Source organism: Oryctolagus cuniculus, chromosome 8, assembly GCF_051225735.1.
Source record: "Oryctolagus cuniculus isolate XC-2025 breed Fujian yellow rabbit chromosome 8, ASM5122573v1, whole genome shotgun sequence".
In the NCBI taxonomy this organism is placed as follows: domain Eukaryota; kingdom Metazoa; phylum Chordata; class Mammalia; order Lagomorpha; family Leporidae; genus Oryctolagus; species Oryctolagus cuniculus.
The window spans coordinates 30,210,940-30,229,628 of record NC_142874.1 but is presented as its reverse complement, the minus strand read 5'-3'; the positions used below and the strand labels follow the sequence as shown (position 1 = coordinate 30,229,628).

General features: G+C 43.9%; 1 protein-coding gene across 22 annotated transcripts in view; it reads left to right on the top strand.

Moving 5' to 3' along the window:
- PPP3CC (protein phosphatase 3 catalytic subunit gamma) overlaps positions 1–18,689 on the top strand; it is a 112,348-nt gene that overhangs the window by 69,400 nt on the left and 24,259 nt on the right. For 16 of the 22 annotated variants that reach the window (XR_016211791.1, XR_016211790.1, XM_070047321.2 and 13 more), the window contains 4 exons: positions 5,891–6,036; positions 7,279–7,418; positions 16,286–16,363; positions 16,450–16,544. Coding sequence is in view for 16 of the 22 variants with exons in the window: in XM_070047321.2 (XP_069903422.2) it covers positions 5,891–6,036; positions 7,279–7,418; positions 16,286–16,363; positions 16,450–16,544 (459 nt within the window). In the remaining 6 variants the exon portion in view is untranslated. Of the gene's footprint in view, positions 1–5,890; positions 6,037–7,278; positions 7,419–16,285; positions 16,367–16,449; positions 16,545–17,680; positions 17,763–18,689 lie in introns of those variants that run through there. The other 6 variants (XR_016211792.1, XR_016211795.1, XR_016211794.1 and 3 more) reach the window with 3 other exon arrangements.

The following is an 18,689-nucleotide window of genomic DNA, read 5'->3' as shown; positions in this document are numbered from 1 at the left end:
GGTGCACTGATGGTGGGGGAGTGTGTGAGGAGTGTGCACTGATGGTGGGGGGAGTGTGTGAGGGTGCACTGATGGTGGGGGAGTGTGTGAGGGTGCACTGATGGTGGGGAAGTGTGTGAGGAGTGTGCACTGATGGTGGGGAGTGTGTGAGGGTGCACTGATGGTGGGGGAGTGTGTGAGGGTGCACTGATGGTGGGGAAGTGTGTGAGGAGTGTGCACTGATGGTGGGGAGTGTGTGAGGGTGCACTGATGGTGGGGGAGTGTGTGAGGAGTGTGCACTGATGGTGGGGGAGTGTGTGAGTGTGCACTGATGGTGGGGGAGTGTGTGAGGAGTGTGCACTGATGGTGGGGGAGTGTGTCAGGAGTGTGCACTGATGTGGGCGCTGCCCAGGTACACTGATGGTGGGGGGAGGAGTCACTTGCGTGGCATGTGTACTTCTTCCTTTTGTTCAGTTAAATATGTGAAATGATGGTGACTGCCTTTGGGCAGTTGGGTCAGGAGACCTTATGTACTTTTTTTTTTTTTTTTTTTTTTTTTTTTTGATAGGCAGAGTGGACAGTGAGAGAGAGAGAGACAGGTCTTCCCTTGCCGTTGGTTCACCCTCCAATGGCCGCCGCTGCAGCCGGCGCACCGCGCTGATCCGACGGCAGGAGCCAGGATCCAGGTGCTTTTTCCTGGTCTCCCATGGGGTGCAGGGCCCAAGCACCTGGGCCATCCTCCACTGCACTCCCTGGCCACAGCAGAGAGCTGGCCTGGAAGAGGGGCAACCGGGACAGAATCCGGCGCCCCGACCGGGACTAGAACCCGGTGTGCCGGCGCCGCAAGGTGGAGGATTAGCCTATTGAGCCACGGTGCCGGCTACCTTATGTACTTTTGAACTGCTGTCATCTGTAGTGCTGTTTGAACTATTTTTCATCGTCATCATATATTAATATTTTAATATTTTTCCAGTCTGGTAATTTAAAAATGGGCCAGTGAAGGGCCAGGCTCTGAGAGTATCCCTGGCATTTCCAGTGTGTGATGCAGTCACGAATGAGCGTCATCTCTGGGAAGTCTCTTCTGTTTGTCGTTTGCTAACCATGGCACAAATACTTGAAAAATGTGTAATATTTTGTTCTGTTTTTCTAAACCAAATACTGAGCTATCCTGAACACTTGTTTGTCACCTGGCAAAATTAAATAATGCACATAAAGCAGTTAACAAAGACCGTGAAATGTATTCTCGTACTATACTTGATCTTAGCCCAGAAGCGATGGAATGTAATTCTTGATGGAAGTCAGCTGTTGTTATTATTATTTAGGAGTATGGTTATAATGAAGAAAGCTGCTTGTGAATTATATATTTTTGAAGAATTGTTTATTTATTTGAAAGTCAAAGTTACAAGAGAGAGAGGGAGAGAGAGAAAGGAGATCTTCCGTCTGCTGGCTTACCCCCTAGATGGCCACAAAAGGAAGATTGGGCCAGGCCGAAACCAGAAGCAAGGGGCTGCTTCTAGGTCTCCCAATTAGGTGGCAGGGGCCTAAATGCTTGGACCACGTGCTGCTGCTTTTCCCATTAACAGGGAGCTGGATCGGAAGTGGAACAGCCAGGACAGGAACTCACACCCATATGGGATGCCATGGTGACAAGTGGTAGCTTTACCTGCTATGCCACAACACTGCCCTCCCCACTTATGAATTAAAGTTCAGATTTTGTAGGTGACATTTAATCTGTTTACCAGAGTTCTTATTTTGGTAAATAAGATTAGTTCAGACTTTTTTAAAAAGAGCAGTAGGGTCGGGAAACAATGTAGGTGTCTCATTTTGCACGGAATTTCTTCTTGCCTGTTTTGATTGGTTTTCACATAACCCGGCTGTATTTTAACCCAGTCGTTTTTCCTCTCATCTCGCCAACGTACTTCTGCTTTATTCTGACGCTGCTTTGGAAAAGTAAACAAAATGTTGAAGCAAAAACACAAATTCTCAAGTACAAATTTAGAATTGTATTCCCATATAAGGAAGGAGCATGTGTGCACTTTCCTGGGTGGTGTTGCCTAAGGCCACTGTGGCTTTCAGAATCATTGCCCTGTCATTACGGCTAGGTGACGTTCGGTTCCAGGCTGTGCAGCTGGGATCTTGCGCATGCGTTCAGGATGCTGGGTGGAGGCCTTTCCTCCCTCTTATCAGCTCTCACATTGCTTCATAATGCACAGATTTTTTTTTTTCATATTTATTCCCTTTGCCTCTTTTTCTTTAAATCCAAGATAATTTGAGAAGAAAAGTGTGTTAATGGTTGATTTTTGACAGGCCATATTTGTCTTTCCAAAAATATTTTTGTTATTCACTTGCAAGCCAAGAAACTGAGTGTTTTTATGATTCCATCTCATAGCTATGGGTACAAGTTTCTAAAGTAAGCCAATTTGTTGTTTCCATGAGCCATTTTTTGATGTGTAGTGAAAGTGCTTACTGACAAGTTCCAAAAATTCCTGTAATTATCCTATTAAAAAGTGTTGGTATGAAAATTGATTTTTTTAAAAAATAAATAAATACCGTTTGCCATTATTCATTGTAACATTATTTAGAATGGCGAAAGAGTCGTCTGGCTAGATTGTTGTATATCTGTAAAGTGGAGTACTATGTATATGCTAAAAGAAAAATATTAGAAAGCTCTTGTTAGGGAGGCAAAGCTTGACCTTTACCCTCTTAGGAATTTTTGGCTGGGCCCAAGAACTAAATGGATAGAAGACAAAGCAATCAGAAAAGAACAGCTACATTACCTAATAAAGATTTTACATGACACAAGAATCCTTGTAAGGAAATGAAGACCCAAATGCATTGTTGAATGCTTATGCTTACTCTAAACGGGACGGAGCAGTAAGTTGTGAAAAAGTAACTAGATTATATGGGGAACTGGAATATAAGTTACTTTACTAAGGTCTGTACAGAACTCTTGGCTTCAGCTTCCCGTGCTTGGTAACAAGTGCTGTTTCCCTTCCAGTGTGGGTGAGGCATCACTCACCAGGGAATTTCACCTCCTGCTTCCAAGAAAGCGCACGGAGGTCAGGGTGAAGTCTGGCGCCTGCTGTTTGCAGTGTCTTTCACTCAGAATTGTCAGTGCGCTACAGCAGTATGTTGTAGGGTGGGATTTTAACCCCTGAACTCTGCGTGTAAAGATGTGGCATGATCTCTAAAGTAAGTACAAACAGCAAGTGCAGAGATGTGTGAACATGCTGCCGTTTGTGTAGACAGCAAGGGTGTTGAGAAGAGAGAACAAAATCTGTTTCTGCGTGCATGTGCACAGACCGTCTTCGAAGACAACCGGGAAACTGGTCATCCTGTTTGCCTGCAGAGAGGGATTAGGGAGACCTTGTGTACCCCTTTCTAGCTTTTTAATTTGGAACCCTGCAATTGTATTACCTACTTTTTTTCTTAATGAAAGCAATAAAAATGAAGCAAATACATGATCAGTGGTGAGACCAGGTTGTGGTTTCTTGCTAACAGTGCTGAATCTCAAAATTGTAAAGAATTTTGTGGGAAATGTGATTTGTTAATGTTTTACTGTTAATTCTGGTTAGCACTGTTATCAGTGTGACCCTATGGCTGTGGTACATTTTCCCTTCGTTGTAGAAATAAGCATTTGCCATGAAAATAAAGCCCTTGAATCAGCGAATTTAACCTTTGGAAATTAGTCATCCCTTGGTATCCACAATAGATTGTTTCCAGAACTCAGGTCTTAGATAAAATGGCACAGAATTTGCATATAACCTACATACATCCACCCTTAGAATTTAAATCATCTCTATATTACTTGGAATACCTAATATGATATAAATGCCATGGAAACAGTTGTTATATTTTACTGTTTAGGAAATAATGATAAGAAATAAGTAAATATTCAGGACAAACCCAATTTTTTTTAATTACTAGGTTTTTTTAGAGATTTATTTATTTATGTATTCATTCATTCATTTATTTATTTGAAGGGCAGAGTTACACAGAGAGAGAGGGAGAGAGATCTTTCATCTTCTGGTTCACTCCCCAAATGCCCACAGTGGCTGGGGCTGGGCCAGACCGGAGCCAGGAGCGTCTTCCAGGTCTCCCAGCTGGGTGGCCCATATGGGCTGTCAGCATCGCAGGCATTGGGTTAACTTGCTGTGCCACAGCACTGGCTCCACATTTACTGTTCTCTATTTGAGAGGCAGAGACAGAAAGAAAGGTAGCCTCCAACTACTGGTTCACTCCCTAAATGCCAGGAACAGCCGGGGCTTGGCTGGGCCTTCGCTACACGTGAGCCGTCACTGCTGCTTCTCGGGGCAGGAAGGGAGCCCAGACGCCCTGGGCATCTTAATTGCTAGGCTGAACTCCCACTCCGAGACACAATTTTGTTTTCCAAGTATGTTTTTGGTGCATTGTTGGTTAAATCCACAGATGTAGAACTGGTGGATCTAGAAGGCAGCTGTACCTATTTGGCTATTTAGATACTCTTATTAAATATTTTCTTTTTAAAAATAATGATTAGGAAGATTATCCGAGGGTGGTTAAGAGCATGAACAGGTTTAAGTTCCAGCTGGGGACTGAACCAGGGAATGGCAGCTCTCTCTTTTCACTGTCTCTCTGCCTCTCAAATAAATAAATAGAATTTAAGCCCATCATCAGTTTCCTGCCTATCGTTTAATGAACCTTTTTTCCTAGAGAATTATGGAGAACCGTGGTTGCAGTATTTCCTTGTTCTGTAGTCCAACTTGACATCCACATCACAATATAATCCATTAAGTCATTTTTAGATAAAGTGGAATCAGCATAATTTGCTTATAGACATTAAAAATTGTGAGCGAACAGATTTCTGACATTTTATTGGTGTCTCTCAAAACTCCTGTTTCAACTTGTATGTCTTCAGCATGCCCAGGGGATCGTTAAAGAAACAGTACTGGGGCAATGTTGTGGTACAGTGGGTTAAGCCCCTGCTTGGGGCACTGGCGTCCCATATGGGAATGCTGGTTCAAGTCCCAGCTACTCTGCTTCGGACCCAGCTCCCTGCTAGTAATGCACCTTGAAACAGCAGATGATGGTTCACATACTTGCATCCCTGCCACCCATGTGGGAGACACAAATGAAGGTCCTGGCTCCTGGCTTCAACCTGGCCATCTCTGGGTGTTGTAGCCTTTGAGGGGTAAACCAGCAGATGGAAGGTCAGTGTCTCTGTCTCTTCTTCTCTCTGTGGCACTCTGCCTTCTAAATAAATAACCAGTCTTTTAAAAACTAATAAAATATTCAGACTCAGGAGACACCATAGTCCATACCTGGCATCCACCTGCTGAGAAGGAGAGAAGTCAGAGGGGGCAGCATCAAGCATTCGTTTCCAGAGGAGTCCTCGTAGGAGTGCTACAGTCAGGGCTCCCTGCACCCCTTGCCTCCCCCCATCTCCCACCCAAGTCGCAGCCCAGGTGCTAGGAAGTAATACCCACACGGAGCAGACAGCGGGCTACCCTGGCGGGGAAGCCTCATGCATCGCAAGTGCGGGTGTCTCCTGTGAAAACTTGATGGCGTGGTTTCTGTTGTCCCACAAGGGACACACCCAGTTAGGAGTCGCTGCCCTCAGAGGAGCCCAAGCAAGAGCCGGCTGCCAGGTTCTTGGGCAGTTTTGGCCACAGTCATGTTGCCTGATAATTCCGCTGACACACACCTCACCGGGTTTTGAGAGCAACAGAACTGCAGACTTACTCCAAGGTCGCACTCACCTGCAGAGGAGGAGAGAGGTTTTGACACCTACAATGTTGCCAAAATATCCCTACAGGGATGATTGTGTTTATAACTTTACCCAAAATAAATGGCTTTTGAACAAGCTTTACTTACTTCTGGTCTTTTAATATGTGAGAGCTTCTTTCTTTGACTATTTTTCCTTTTTCGGTAGGTCGAATCAAATATTCTGAACAGGTGTATGACGCGTGTATGGACACGTTTGACTGTCTCCCTCTGGCTGCCCTCTTGAACCAGCAGTTTCTCTGTGTACATGGAGGAATGTCACCTGAAATCACTAGCTTAGATGACATTAGGAAAGTAAGTAAGCTTCCCTCAGACGGTTTCTTTTTTAAATGTGATGGGTTTGTTTTTGTTTTTACTGCAGAGAACCATTGTATATTTTATGGAACTTTTTTCAATGCAGATGATCAAACGTAAGATGATAGACATTACCCTGACCTCACTGTTGTGAGGTGACTGGTATCTACCAGAAGTTTGCTCTCTCTTGATGAACTCTGTGCTGTCGCCACCTGGAAACGTGTCCCTAGTGTGCAGCCCTGACGCTCTAATTGTGTCCCAATATAGAAAGAAACCAGGGCTCCAGTGCCCGTGTTTAACCCTGAACTGATCAGTTAAGCGTCAGGCTTTCTGTGAGATGAGGAGGTTGGGGCGGTTGGTCTGAGGACTTGGCCAGCTCTGAAATGACATGTCATTGACATTTGGGTGACGTAGTGTTAGTGCTTCCACGTGCTGACGACCAGTGTTCCCCCACTCGTGTTACTCCACGTGACCGTCCACTCCACCTTTGCATTCTCTTACCTCTCTCATATAGTACTGAAACCAGGGGCTTCACAAAGCAGTTTTCTGTGTGTGAAAGTCAGTCTGCTCGCGGTTGGAGGAGACGCCCGTGCACTGCGGTGTCTGCTGGTGTGTTGTCTTTTACGTAACCAGCGTGTCTCTTGTACATGAAAGGTCTTGAATTTTATAATCTGATCAGTTATGTAATAAAAATTTCTCCTTCTTTGTAGTGGAAATCCTCTTGTGGGCACCCAGCTGTTCTAGCTACTTGTTTTCTTTTGGGTTTTATGCTTTTAACTAAAGCATTAAAAAAAAGTGACTAAAGGTGCAAGATGATGACTGATATTTAAATGTCCTCACTGCAGAGAATGGAGGGAGAAAAGCCCTCTACAAATCAGAGCTGGCACTCTGTAGAGTGAGGCTGCCTGCCCGAATGAGGTGCACAGTGAGCAGACCCGCTGCTAAACCTCCCTGCTCTCCTGGGGACGGTGACTCACCGGGACAACTGGAATGAACTGCACCCCACACTCTTTCTAGGGCCCTGCCTCTCTCTGGTTGTGAGGGATGATTAGGCAGTTTATCGAGGACAAAGATACACACTGTGGATCTGGACCTGCTAAGTGTTCCCTTCCTTCCTTAGGGGCCCCCTGCCTGCTCTGGGGACAGGGGGATGTTCTCGAACGGGGATTTCGCCTCCTCCCAGCTTCCAACAGTCCTTGTCTTTCCTGATGTTTTTTCTTTTGGCTTTTGCATGTCTTCTAGTTAGATAGGTTCACTGAGCCTCCTGCCTTCGGGCCAGTGTGCGACCTGCTTTGGTCTGATCCCGCTGAGGATTACGGCAACGAGAAGACCTTGGAGCACTATACCCACAACACTGTCCGCGGGTGCTCTTACTTCTTCAGGTAAGCCGGTCCTCAAAGCAGAAAGTACTAAAGGCGCCACACCTGCATTTTATCAAGTAATGGTTAAGCGTGTTGTATCTTGAATATGTGTACTATAAGGGCTTCTGTTTAATTTTATTGATGCATAGAAGGCAAAGAACTCTTGTTTGTTTTGTTTTTTAACGTTTTTTTAAAGGTATTATGCCCTGAGAAGTATAATACACTAAACAGAACACCTTGCAATACTTCGATATTGTTGTCTGACTTTTTTAAAGATTTATTTATTTATTTATTTGAAAGGCAGAGAGAGAGAGAGAGAGAGAGAGAGAGACACCCAGGGAGACAGAGCAAGGTCTTCCATCTGCTGGTTCACTCCCCAAATGGCTATAATGGCTGGAGCTGGGCCAATCTGAAGCCAGAATCCAGAAGCTTCTTCCAGGTCTCGCACGTGGGTACAGGGGCCCAAGCACTTGGGCCATCCTCCACTGCTTTCCCAGGCTCATTAGCAGGGAGTTGGATCGGAAGCAGAACAGCCGGGACTCAAACCAGTGCCCATGTGGGATACCAGTGCTGCAGGCTGTGGCTTTGCCCGCTGCACTCCAGCATAGGCCCCCTGCTACCTGACTCTTAGGAGATCAGGATTATTTGCTCCTGAACCTTATCCATGCACTTTTTCAATGACAAAGATTTCTTGACTTTTACCCAGAGATTGTGCTTCAGTAGCTCTGAGATAGGGGAGCCCTGTGACATAAAAGGCTTTTGGAGCCAGCAGTATAGACAGAGATATAAAAAGAACAGGACATTGTGAACTAAGCCCAGGACATTTCCTGGAAGTTAGTTACTATCTTAAATCTAATGAGAGCTTTCATTGTTTGCCATTCAAAAATAAGGAGATATAAGGGAGTTTGAAATCTAATTGTTCTTAATCCCAATATTTTACTGTGACAAATAATACATGACTTGGTCCTCTAAAAATACCTTGTTAATTTGCTAAGTGCATTCATTAAATGAAATACACACACAGACACATGCACAAAGAAAAGAAACCTGAATTTTGTCATACTTTTAGCATTCTTCTTTTAAAAGAAAAATTTTGTTTATTTGAAAGGCAGAGCAAAAGTGGCAGGGTTGGGGAGCAAGATAGGGAAGGAGATAGCAAGATCTTTGGTCTGCTGGTTCACTCCCCACGTGGCTGTAACAGCCAGGTCTGGGTCAGGCTGGAGACAGGAGGCAGGGACTCCACCCTGGTCTCCCACCTGTACCGTCTTGCACTGCACTGCCTTCCCAGGTTGATCAGCAGGGAGCTGGATGGGAAGTAGAGCAGCTGGGACTGGAGCTGGCATGAGTTGTATGTTAGTGAATCAGTAATATATATTAGGTATGGTGTTTTTATACAGAAACACGTCTAAAACAAGGCTGTGTGTTCATCATGTGATGAAAATGTTATCACCAAGGCTCACAGGGCCCTAACCCTGTGTTTCCCCTGAGATTAATGACTCATTGTTCACGAATTCTGTTTTCACAGCCGTACCAACGCACACAGGTGTTCAAGGCCCTTATAGAGAATGGCATGGCGCAGACAGGGTAAAGGATTGCAAATCAGATCTTCTGGTGGGTTTTGTCCCCGCCTTGTAACTGAATGTCATGCTGATAAGTTTTATCTCTTCCCCAAAACTGTGCTTAAAAACCCCCTTGCCACGGGCCCCTTCAGGACTTTTTCCTCTCTTGGGCCCACCCCCCTCCATGCCGCTCTGGCTGGAGGTTTCTGACTCTAATAAATCTTGCTTTTAAATCTCAAAGAAAAAAAAGTCATAGTGTTTATATAGAATCTGTGTGTATCTTCCTGTATACTTTAAATCATCCTTAGATTACATTGATCACTAATACAATGTAAATATATTTATATGGTCATACGCTATTGTTTAGAAAATAATGACAAGAAAAAACTTGGTACATGTTTAATGTAGATATAGTTTGTTTTCCAAATATTTTTGATGGACCATTGATTGAATCTGCAAGTGCAGGCCCTGAGGCTACGAGCACACATGCACACATTCTGTATCCCTTTCATTTTCTTTGGGTTTACACCTTGAAGTGGATTGCTGGATCACATGATAGCACTATTTTAACTTTTTTGAATAATCTTTGTAATGGTTTCCATACAGCTAGTACTAACCTACATTCCTACCAACAATGTATAGATTCCCTTTTCCCCACATCCTCCCCAACACTTGTTATCAAGCCTTTTATAATAGCCATTCTGACAAGTATATGGTATCTCAATATTTTTTTAAGATCTTATTTATTTATTTGAGAGGTAGAGTTACAGACAGAGAGAGGGGCAGAGAAAGGTCTACCATCCACTGGTTCACTCCACAAATGACTGCCATCCCCAGGGTTAGGCCAGACTGGAGCCAGGAGCCAGGAGCTTCTTCCGAGTCTCCCACGTGGGTGCAGGGGCCCAAGCACTTGAACCATCTTCTACTGCTTTCCCAGGCCACAGCAGAGAGCTGGAGTGAAAGAAGAGCAGCCAGGACACAAGCCAATGCCTATTTGGGACGCTGGCACTGCAGGTGGAAGCTTAGCCTACTATGCCACAGTGCTGGCCCCTCAATATTTTTTTAAAGATTTATTTATTTGGAAGTCAGAGTTACAGAGAGAGAAAAAGAGAGAGAGCACTCTTCCATCTACTTGTTCACTCCCCTGATGGCCACAATGGCCAGGACCAGGCCAGGCTTAAGCCAGGAGCCTAGAACTCCATCCCAGTTTCTCATGTGGGTGGCAGAGGCCCAAGTACTTGGGCCATCTCTCCCACTGGTTCTCTCAGGCCATTAGCAGGAATTTGGATCAGAAGTGGTGCAGCCAGGACACAAACTGACGCTCATATGGGACGCCAGTGTTGCAGGCCGTGGTTTTATCTGCTACACCACAACGCCAGGTCTTTTGTGTTATTTTTTGTGCGTAGTTTGGGAATAGTGGAGTTTTATGTTTTATTTGTAAATATCTAGTTTTCCCAACAGTTTTTATTGAGGAGAGTGTCCTTTCTCCATTGTACTTGGAACTCTTGTTGAAGATCAGTTGACTACACTTGCTGGATTTAGTTATGGGACCTCTATCCCGTTCCTTTGGTCTACATGTCTGTTTTTATGCCAGAAATATAGTTTTGATTAATGTTGCGTTGTAATATATTTTGAAATCAGAAAGTATGCTACCTCCAGTTTTGCTCTTACTTAGAAGTGCGTTGGCTATTTGGGGTCTTGTGGTTCCATATAAATTTAGGATTTATTTCTACTTTAAAAATATAACTATTGGTATTTTGTGGATAACTTTGAGTGGTATAGACATTTTCACAATATTAATTCTTCTAATCTATGAGTGTAGGGTGTCTTTCTGCTTATTTGTATCTGCTTCAATTTTCTATTCCTGAGTATTTTATCCTTTTTATTGCTGTTGCAAATCCGCTGGTCAGTTCTCCAAATGCCTGCTACAGCCAGGGAGAGGCTGAGGCCAGGGCAGGAGCTGGAAGTGCAATGCAGATCCCGCGTGTGAGTAGCAGGAACCCAGTCACTGAGTCAGCCCAATGCCTGCCGCCTCCCAGGACCTGCATTGGCAGGAAGCTGGGGCCTGGGGCCAGAGCCAGCACTGCAGTGTGGGTTGCAGGCGTCTTCCCCACCAGGCTAAACACCCACCGTGTGATTTTTGTATTTGGATTTCATGTCCCTGCAACTTTGCTGAATTTATTAGTTATAGCAGCTTTTTTGGTTGATGACTTAGGGTTTTCTACATCTATGAACGTGTCATCTGCAAGTAGAGATTATGTGACTTCTCCTTTTCTGATTTGGATGTCTTTTCTCTCTTTTCCTTATCAAATTACCCTGGCTAGGGCTTCCGTTCTGTGTTGACTAGAAGTAGTGAGAGCAGGTAGCATTTCCAGGCTTTCACTTCCCCCTTTGATCACGATGTTAGCCCTGGGCTTTCCAGAAGTGCTCTTTGTTGCACTGAGGTAAGTTCCTTCTATACTGTTGTGGTGAGAATTTTTTTCTTGACTTGATGTTGAATTCTGCCCAGGGTTTTTGAGATGCTCATGTGGTTTTAATCTTCTTTCTGTGAATGTAGTGTATCATATTGATTGATTTGCATATGTTGAACCGTCCTTGCATCCCAGGGATAAATCCCATTTAATCGTGGGTATAATTCTTTGCGTGTGTTGTTGAATTTGTTTTCCTAAGTATTTTGCATCTCTCTCATCAGGGTTACTGGCCTGTACTTTCCTTGTGGTGTCTCTGACTTTGGTGTCAGAGTGTTGCTGGCTTCATGAAATGACTTTGGTTACCCAATTTGTTGACATAATTTTTCATATGATCCTTTTTTATTTCTGAAGCATCCATTGTAATGTCTCATCTTTGATTTTTTTTTTTAATTTTACTTATTTGAGTTGTTTCTCTTTTTTATTTAGCCTAGCTGTTTGTTTTTTCAAAATTATTCTATTTCGGCCGCGGCAGCCATTGGAGGGTGAACCAACGGCAAAGGAAGACCTTTCTCTCTGTCTCTGTCTCTCACTGTCCACTCTGCCTGTCAAAAAAAAATAAATAAATAAATTTAAAAAAAATTATTATATTTCACTGGTTCTTTATATTACTGATCTCTATTTGATTTGTTTATGCTCTAATCTTTTACTTCCTTTTGCTAACTTTGAGCTTAATTTGTTCTTATTTTTCTAGTTAGGGATTTAAAAATTATTTTTGACTAGCAAAAGTGAGGTTGTTTGAGATATTTCTTCTTTTTGACATAAATGTTTGTTACTATAAACTTCCCTCTTAATAGAGCTTTTGCTACATCTCATAAATTTTGTTATGTTGTGTTTTCATCTTCATTCCCCTTGAGTTATTTTTAAAATTCCCTTTTGATCTTCTCTTTGACTCAAGGGTTGTCCAGGAGTATGTTGTACAGCTTCTGCATCACTTGTGAATCTTGCTGTTTTCTTACGGTTATGGGTTTCTAGTTTTATTCCATTACCATAGGAAAAGATACCTGGAATGATTTATGGCTTTTTAACTTTGTTACGACTTGTTTTGTGACCAAACCTATGATCTGCACTGGAGACTGTGCCACAGGTACTTGCGAAGAGTAGTATTCCAGTTGTGTCTGTTAGGTCCAGCTGGTCTGTAGTGTTACTCGGTTGTGCCCACTGCTTACTGACTTCTGTCTGTGTGATTTACCTATGATAAAGACAGGGGTATTGAAGGCTCTTATTGTCGTATTGCTCTCTGTGAGTATTTCTCCTTTATAACTGTCAACGTTTGCTTTATATATTTAAGTGCTTTAATATTGGGTATGTATAGATTTATAATTGTATCTTCCTGTTGAGCTGTTACTATATAATGGCTAAAATTGTCTCATGACAATTTCTAGCTTAAAGCCTCTTTTGTTTGGTAGAAGTATAGCCACACCTGCTGTCTTTGGTTGCTGTTTCCATGGAATATCTATGTCTGCCCCTTCCTTCCAGCCATTGTGTCCTTAAACTAAAAGGAGTCTCTTACAGACAGCAGACAGCTGAGTCTTGGGTTGTTTTTGTTTTTAATCCATTCAGTCACTCTTACGTCTTGTGACTGGGAAGCTAAAGTAATTCTTTCTAAGTAAGGAATCGCTGTTCTCCCCTTCCTCTCTCTTTCTTGTCTTTGTGTTTTGATGAGTTTTATAGAGGTATATTTTGGTTCTTTTCTCCATATCTTTTGCGTATCTACTGGACTTTTTTTTAACCATTGGGTTCACATCAAACTTTTTATAGTTCTAGCAGTCTATCTTAGGCTGAGAAAGACCTAACTTCAGCAACACAAAGAAACTCTACACTCTACTGCTTCCCCCCATACACACATATTCAGTGTCATTTGGGTCAGATTTTTACTTATTTCTATAAACAGATTTCTGTGAGTATAGTTGCTCTCACTGTTTTTATAAATAAATAAGTTATATAGGTTTAAAATTATCTGTGTGCCTTTACATACATTACTGTATTGACATTACAGTATTGACAATGTTCTGCTTTACCTTGATGTTTACTGTTAGCAATGGTGTTTATGCTTCTGTATGATTTTGTGTAGTGTGGCTGTTTAGTATCTGTTTTAATTTCAGAAACTCCCTTTAGCAGCTCATAAAATGCAGGTCTCGTGGTGACACTCGGTTTTGGTTTGTTTGGCAAAGATCTCCTCTCCTTCATTCTTAAAGGACAGTTTTGCCAGGTAAAGCATTTCTGTTTGGCAGGGTTTTTTTCTTTTAAATACTTTGAATATTTCATTCACTTTTCTATCGGCCTTCAAGATTTCAACTGAGAAACGCACCAATAGTCTTATGGAAACTCCCTTACATGTGACAAGTTAACTGTTTTCTATTGCTTTCAAAATTCTTGTTTTTTTTTTTTTTGTTTTGTTTTGTTTTTTTGTTTTGTTTTTTTTTACTTTTTTTTTTTTTTTTTTTTTTGACAGGCAGAGTGGACAGTGAGAGAGAGAGAGACAGAGAGAGAAAGGTCTTCCTTTGCCGTTGGTTCACCCTCCAATGGCCGCCGCTGCAGCCGGCGCACCGCGCTGATCCTGGCAGGAGCCAGGAGCCAGGTGCTTTTCCTGGTCTCCCATGGGGTGCAGGGCCCAAGCACCTGGGCCATCCTCCACTGCACTCCCTGGCCATAGCAGAGAGCTGGCCTGGAAGAGGGGCAACCGGGACAGAATCCGGCGCCCCAACCGGGACTAGAACCCGGTGTGCCGGCGCCGCAAGGTGGAGGATTAGCCTATTGAGCCACGGCGCCGGCTCTTTTTTTACTTTTGACAACTTAAATATAATGCATCTTGGTGGGTACCTCTGTAGATTTAACTGAATTTGGAGACGGAGGGTTTCATGAATTGATGTCCGTTTCTCTCCCTGGATTTGAAAAGATCTCAGCCATTATTCTTTTAAGTAAACTTTCCACTCTCTCGCCCTTTGCTCATTATTGAGCTCCATAATTCATCTATTATTTTGAGTGATGGCATCCCATATACTCTACACTCTTGTTCATTCTTTTTTTTAAGATTTTATTTATTTATTTGAGGAGTAGAGTTACAGACAGTGAGAGGGAGAGACAGAGAGAAAGGTCTTCCATCCTCTGGTTCGTGCCACGAATGGCTGCAACGGCCGGAGCTTTGCCGATCCAAAATCAGGAGCTTCAGCCCAGGATTTCCGTTCCGTTCTTTTCATGGCTTGCACTTCCTTACCAAACAGCTCAGTGTGTGTATGTATTATCTTCCTGCTTTCATTTATTATCTGCATTCTCTTGTAGCTCACTGGGCTTTTCTAAGGTATTATTTTGAATTATTTGTCATGTAATTCTTTTTTTTAAGATTTATTTATTTATTTGAAAGTCAGAGAGAGAAGGAGAGTCAGAGACAGAGAGGTCTTCCATCCACTGGTTCACTCCCCCAGATGGCTGCAACAGCTGGAGCGGTGCCCATCCAAAGCCAGGAGCCAGGAGCTTCTGCCAGGTCTCCCATGCGGGTGCCGAAACCTAAGAACTTGGTCCATCTTCTACTGCTTTCCCAGGCCACAGCAGAGAGCTGGATTGGAAGTGGAGCAGCCGGGACTCGAACCGGTGCCCGTGTGGGATGCTGGCGCTTCCGGCCAGGGCTTTAACCAGCTGTGCCACAGCGCCAGCCCCTGTCATGTGACTCTTGAGTCTCCATTCTTTCGGTCAGTCACTGGAACTTCGTTGGTTTCCTTTGGTAGTGCCATGTTTACCTGATTCTTCATGGTCCGTGTGGTCTTGCATAGGGATCTGTACAATTCAAGATAAATTTTTGGTCCTTACAGACTGGACTTGTCAGGTAAATATCACCTTTGCTGGGCCCCTGGGCTCATGGGATTGCTTCTGGGATTATGGTTGAGCATGGCTAGAGCCAAGTGACTGGGCTGCAAGAGTGTGTGTGGTCGGTGGGCCTGCTGCCAGAGGCATGGGCGGCAGGTATGTTCTTTGTATGTCCCCTGTGGGCAGGACTGGTTCAGGTCTACATGTGGGTCTAGTCGGCAGTCCTGTCACCAGATGCACGGACAAATGTGTCTCCCGCGCCATCTTTGTGAAGACAAGTCTGGCCCTGGACCGCATTGCAGGAAGGCTGACGCCAGCTCTCAGTGCTGGTTTGGATCTGTAGTGGTATCGGGTTGGTGACCAGGTTTCCCTGCGTGCCACGGGCGGGGTTCCTCCCCAGTCCCTGAGCGCCGGGGCAGGCAGCAGGACTGCGCACGCGCAGGAATGGAGAGGCGGTCTCCGGGCTGCAGCGGAGTCAGTGGGCGTGCCTTCTCAAAGACCCTCCTCAGTCCGCGCTGCGGGGCTCCACCTCGGGGTCACGAGCGGCGGCCTCGTCCCAAGGCTCCCACGACGGCACTGATGCCCGTGGGTGGCTGCTGAGTCTTGTTCCAGTGGGTGCGGCTGGGGGCGCTGAGGGCTGAGGGCCTCTGCCGGCTTGCTTACGTCACACATAATCCTCTTTTAAAAGTAAATGATTTTCTAGTGAACATAATGAGAAACAGAGATTTTATAAGTAAACTAAATAATTAGCGCTTGATAATTTCAGGTTAGTTTTGTGTTCTGCAGTTCTTTTTAACAAGTAGTGGGCATTCAGAAAAGTAGTAGTACTAATAGGAGATTTTAGGAGTTAGTTCTCTTCACGTTTGGTCTGTAATGAAGTCTGTTACCGAAATGAGGAAGCACTGATGGCCACTACCCTGCTACTAGAAGTTCAGTGGTGTGTGATACTTAGAATCTAGGAACAAAATCAGCTCATAGCATCCTAACTTTCCCCTTTGTTCCTGTGTTTAAAATTGTCCTAATTCTGGATTTATGATTTTTTAATTTTCCTTTTTAGTTACCCTGCAGTTTGTGAATTTTTACAAAACAACAATTTATTATCAATAATCAGAGCGCACGAAGCCCAGGACGCTGGGTAAGTTATGTTAAAGCTGCACCAAATACCACCGCAGAGTTTTTGCTTTTCCTGTCAAGACAGACGGGCTGTCACCTCTCTTGCAGGTATCGAATGTATAGGAAGAGCCAGGCAACAGGCTTCCCGTCGCTCATTACAATCTTCTCGGCCCCTAATTACCTAGATGTCTATAACAATAAAGGTAAGGAGTCCAGCGATATTTGAGTTTGAATTTGTGAGTAACTGTCAGTCCTAGCTTAATCACCTATGTGTATCTGTGTATAGAATTGTTAAATATTTTTAGAAGATGTATTTATTTGCATGAAAGGCAGAGTTAGAGAGGGGAGAGACAAAAAGAAATATCTTCCATTCACTGGTTCATTCCTGAAATGGCCACAACAGCCAAGGCTGGGCCAAAGCAAAGCCAGGAGCCTGAAACTCCATCTGGGTCTCCCACATGCACGGCAGGGTCCAGGCGCTGAGCCGTCCTCTGCTGCTCTCCCAGGCTCATTAGCAGGGAGCTGAATCAGAAGCGCAGCAGCGGAAACTCAAACCAGTGCGTGTGTGGGATGATGGCATCACAGGCAACAGCTTAACCTGCAGCACCACAATGCCAGTCCCTAGATAAAAATTTTAAATAAGAAAAAAAAATGGCCTGAATTGAAGCAAAGGCCAAGAAGTTTAGAATTTATGCTATTCTTGGCCTTCATCTCCTAGAGATGGTTGGACTTTAGGGGGGAGGGGTGGATGACGGTCAATTGGTCTTATTTGTGCTACTAGATCGACGTGTAAGAGTGAATTATTTTAGGTTCATGTCAAGATGGCTTAAGTTATTGCTTTCGATGAAATTGTAACAGGACCTCAAAATGTCGCCACTTGTTTGAATGCTTGTGAATGATTAAGCTCTTTTGATCTTAAGATGCAGTACAGATAGCGTGAATAGTGTAGAGAAAGTGTGAAAAGGATCCACACTGTAGTCCAGTCCCTGCCAGAAACAAACTGAGTGACTTCGGGTAAGTCACATAATTGTTCTAGAAGAGGATTAGAACTTTAATAATTCATAGTTCATGAAGTTTTCTAACAGGCAGCAATTCTGTTAAGAAACGTAACGTCTCTGTGGCTAAGTTGTTGTTTATAAAGTGTGACTATAAAATAATCGGATTTCGTGCAAACATGCCAGAATGAATATATCGCAATGAGTATCGTCCCTTCAGAGTAGTTACTGTGGGAGGGTCCGCACGCGTCCCAGCAGTGCTGTCATTGCCCAGAAACACTTTTGGAACTCCTCTTTTGGCATTGCCTTCGGAGTCTGCGACATATTCTTTTGATTATCCTCAGTGATGGGAAATCTTCGTCCTTTGAGGGTGGATTTGATTTTTGGACAGCCAAAAGTCATTCGGAGTCAAGACTGATCAATAAGGTGAGTGATGAAGCTAGCTGCTACCATGTGGGGTCAGAAACAAGGTATGATTATAAGGTAATGAGACTAGCTTTTCTGTGCTGTACGTGCACTGGCTCTGTAGGCAGTTCCAACGGAGGAGTTCCAAAAACGTTGTATTGGCAGCCTCTTTGGATCGTACGGTCAGGTAGTGAGGGCGTGAGTTGTGTTGAAAAAAGCTCCAAGCTGCGCGTCAGATTCCTAGTCTAGTCGTACACTTCTCTTTTAAGTGTGTCACATTTAACCAGCCACTTAACTTCTCTGAGCCTGAGCTTGTCTTTAAAATACCTGCTGTATAGGATTGGTGAAGATAACTTGGAATCATGAAAATGAACATGGACGCATTGTTGGAAATACAAATTACTATAATACTGTAACACTTTATTTTGTCGTACCTGATGTGATAACATCAAAGGACCATACTCGTCTGATATATAAGGTCTGGTGTGTTTGTCATTGGGCTTCTTAAGTCTCATTACTTTATAGTCATACCTTGAATATGCAGTTGGAGAAAGAAGTTTGAACATCCATGATGTACTTAACATTTACTCTATTTAAAAATAAAACCATGGAATGGCGTATCTCATCTAAGTTTAACTTGGATCAGTTGTTTCATTGTGTCCTTGGGCGACTTGTCCTTTTCTAAAGATCTGCTTCTTTATTGCGTTGAAACCCAGAGCAGCAGAGAGAGAGGGAGAGAGACAGAGGGAGATCCATCCATTGATTTACTCCCCAAAGGGCCGCAGCAGCCAGGTCTGGGCCAGCTGAAGCCAGGAGCGGAGAACTCCATCCTGGTCTCCCACGAGGGTGGCAGGGGCCAGGTACTTGGACCGTCTGCTGCTGCCTTCCCAGGCGCATTAGCAGGGAGCTGAGTAGGAAGCGGAGCAGCCGGGACTGGACGCAGCACTC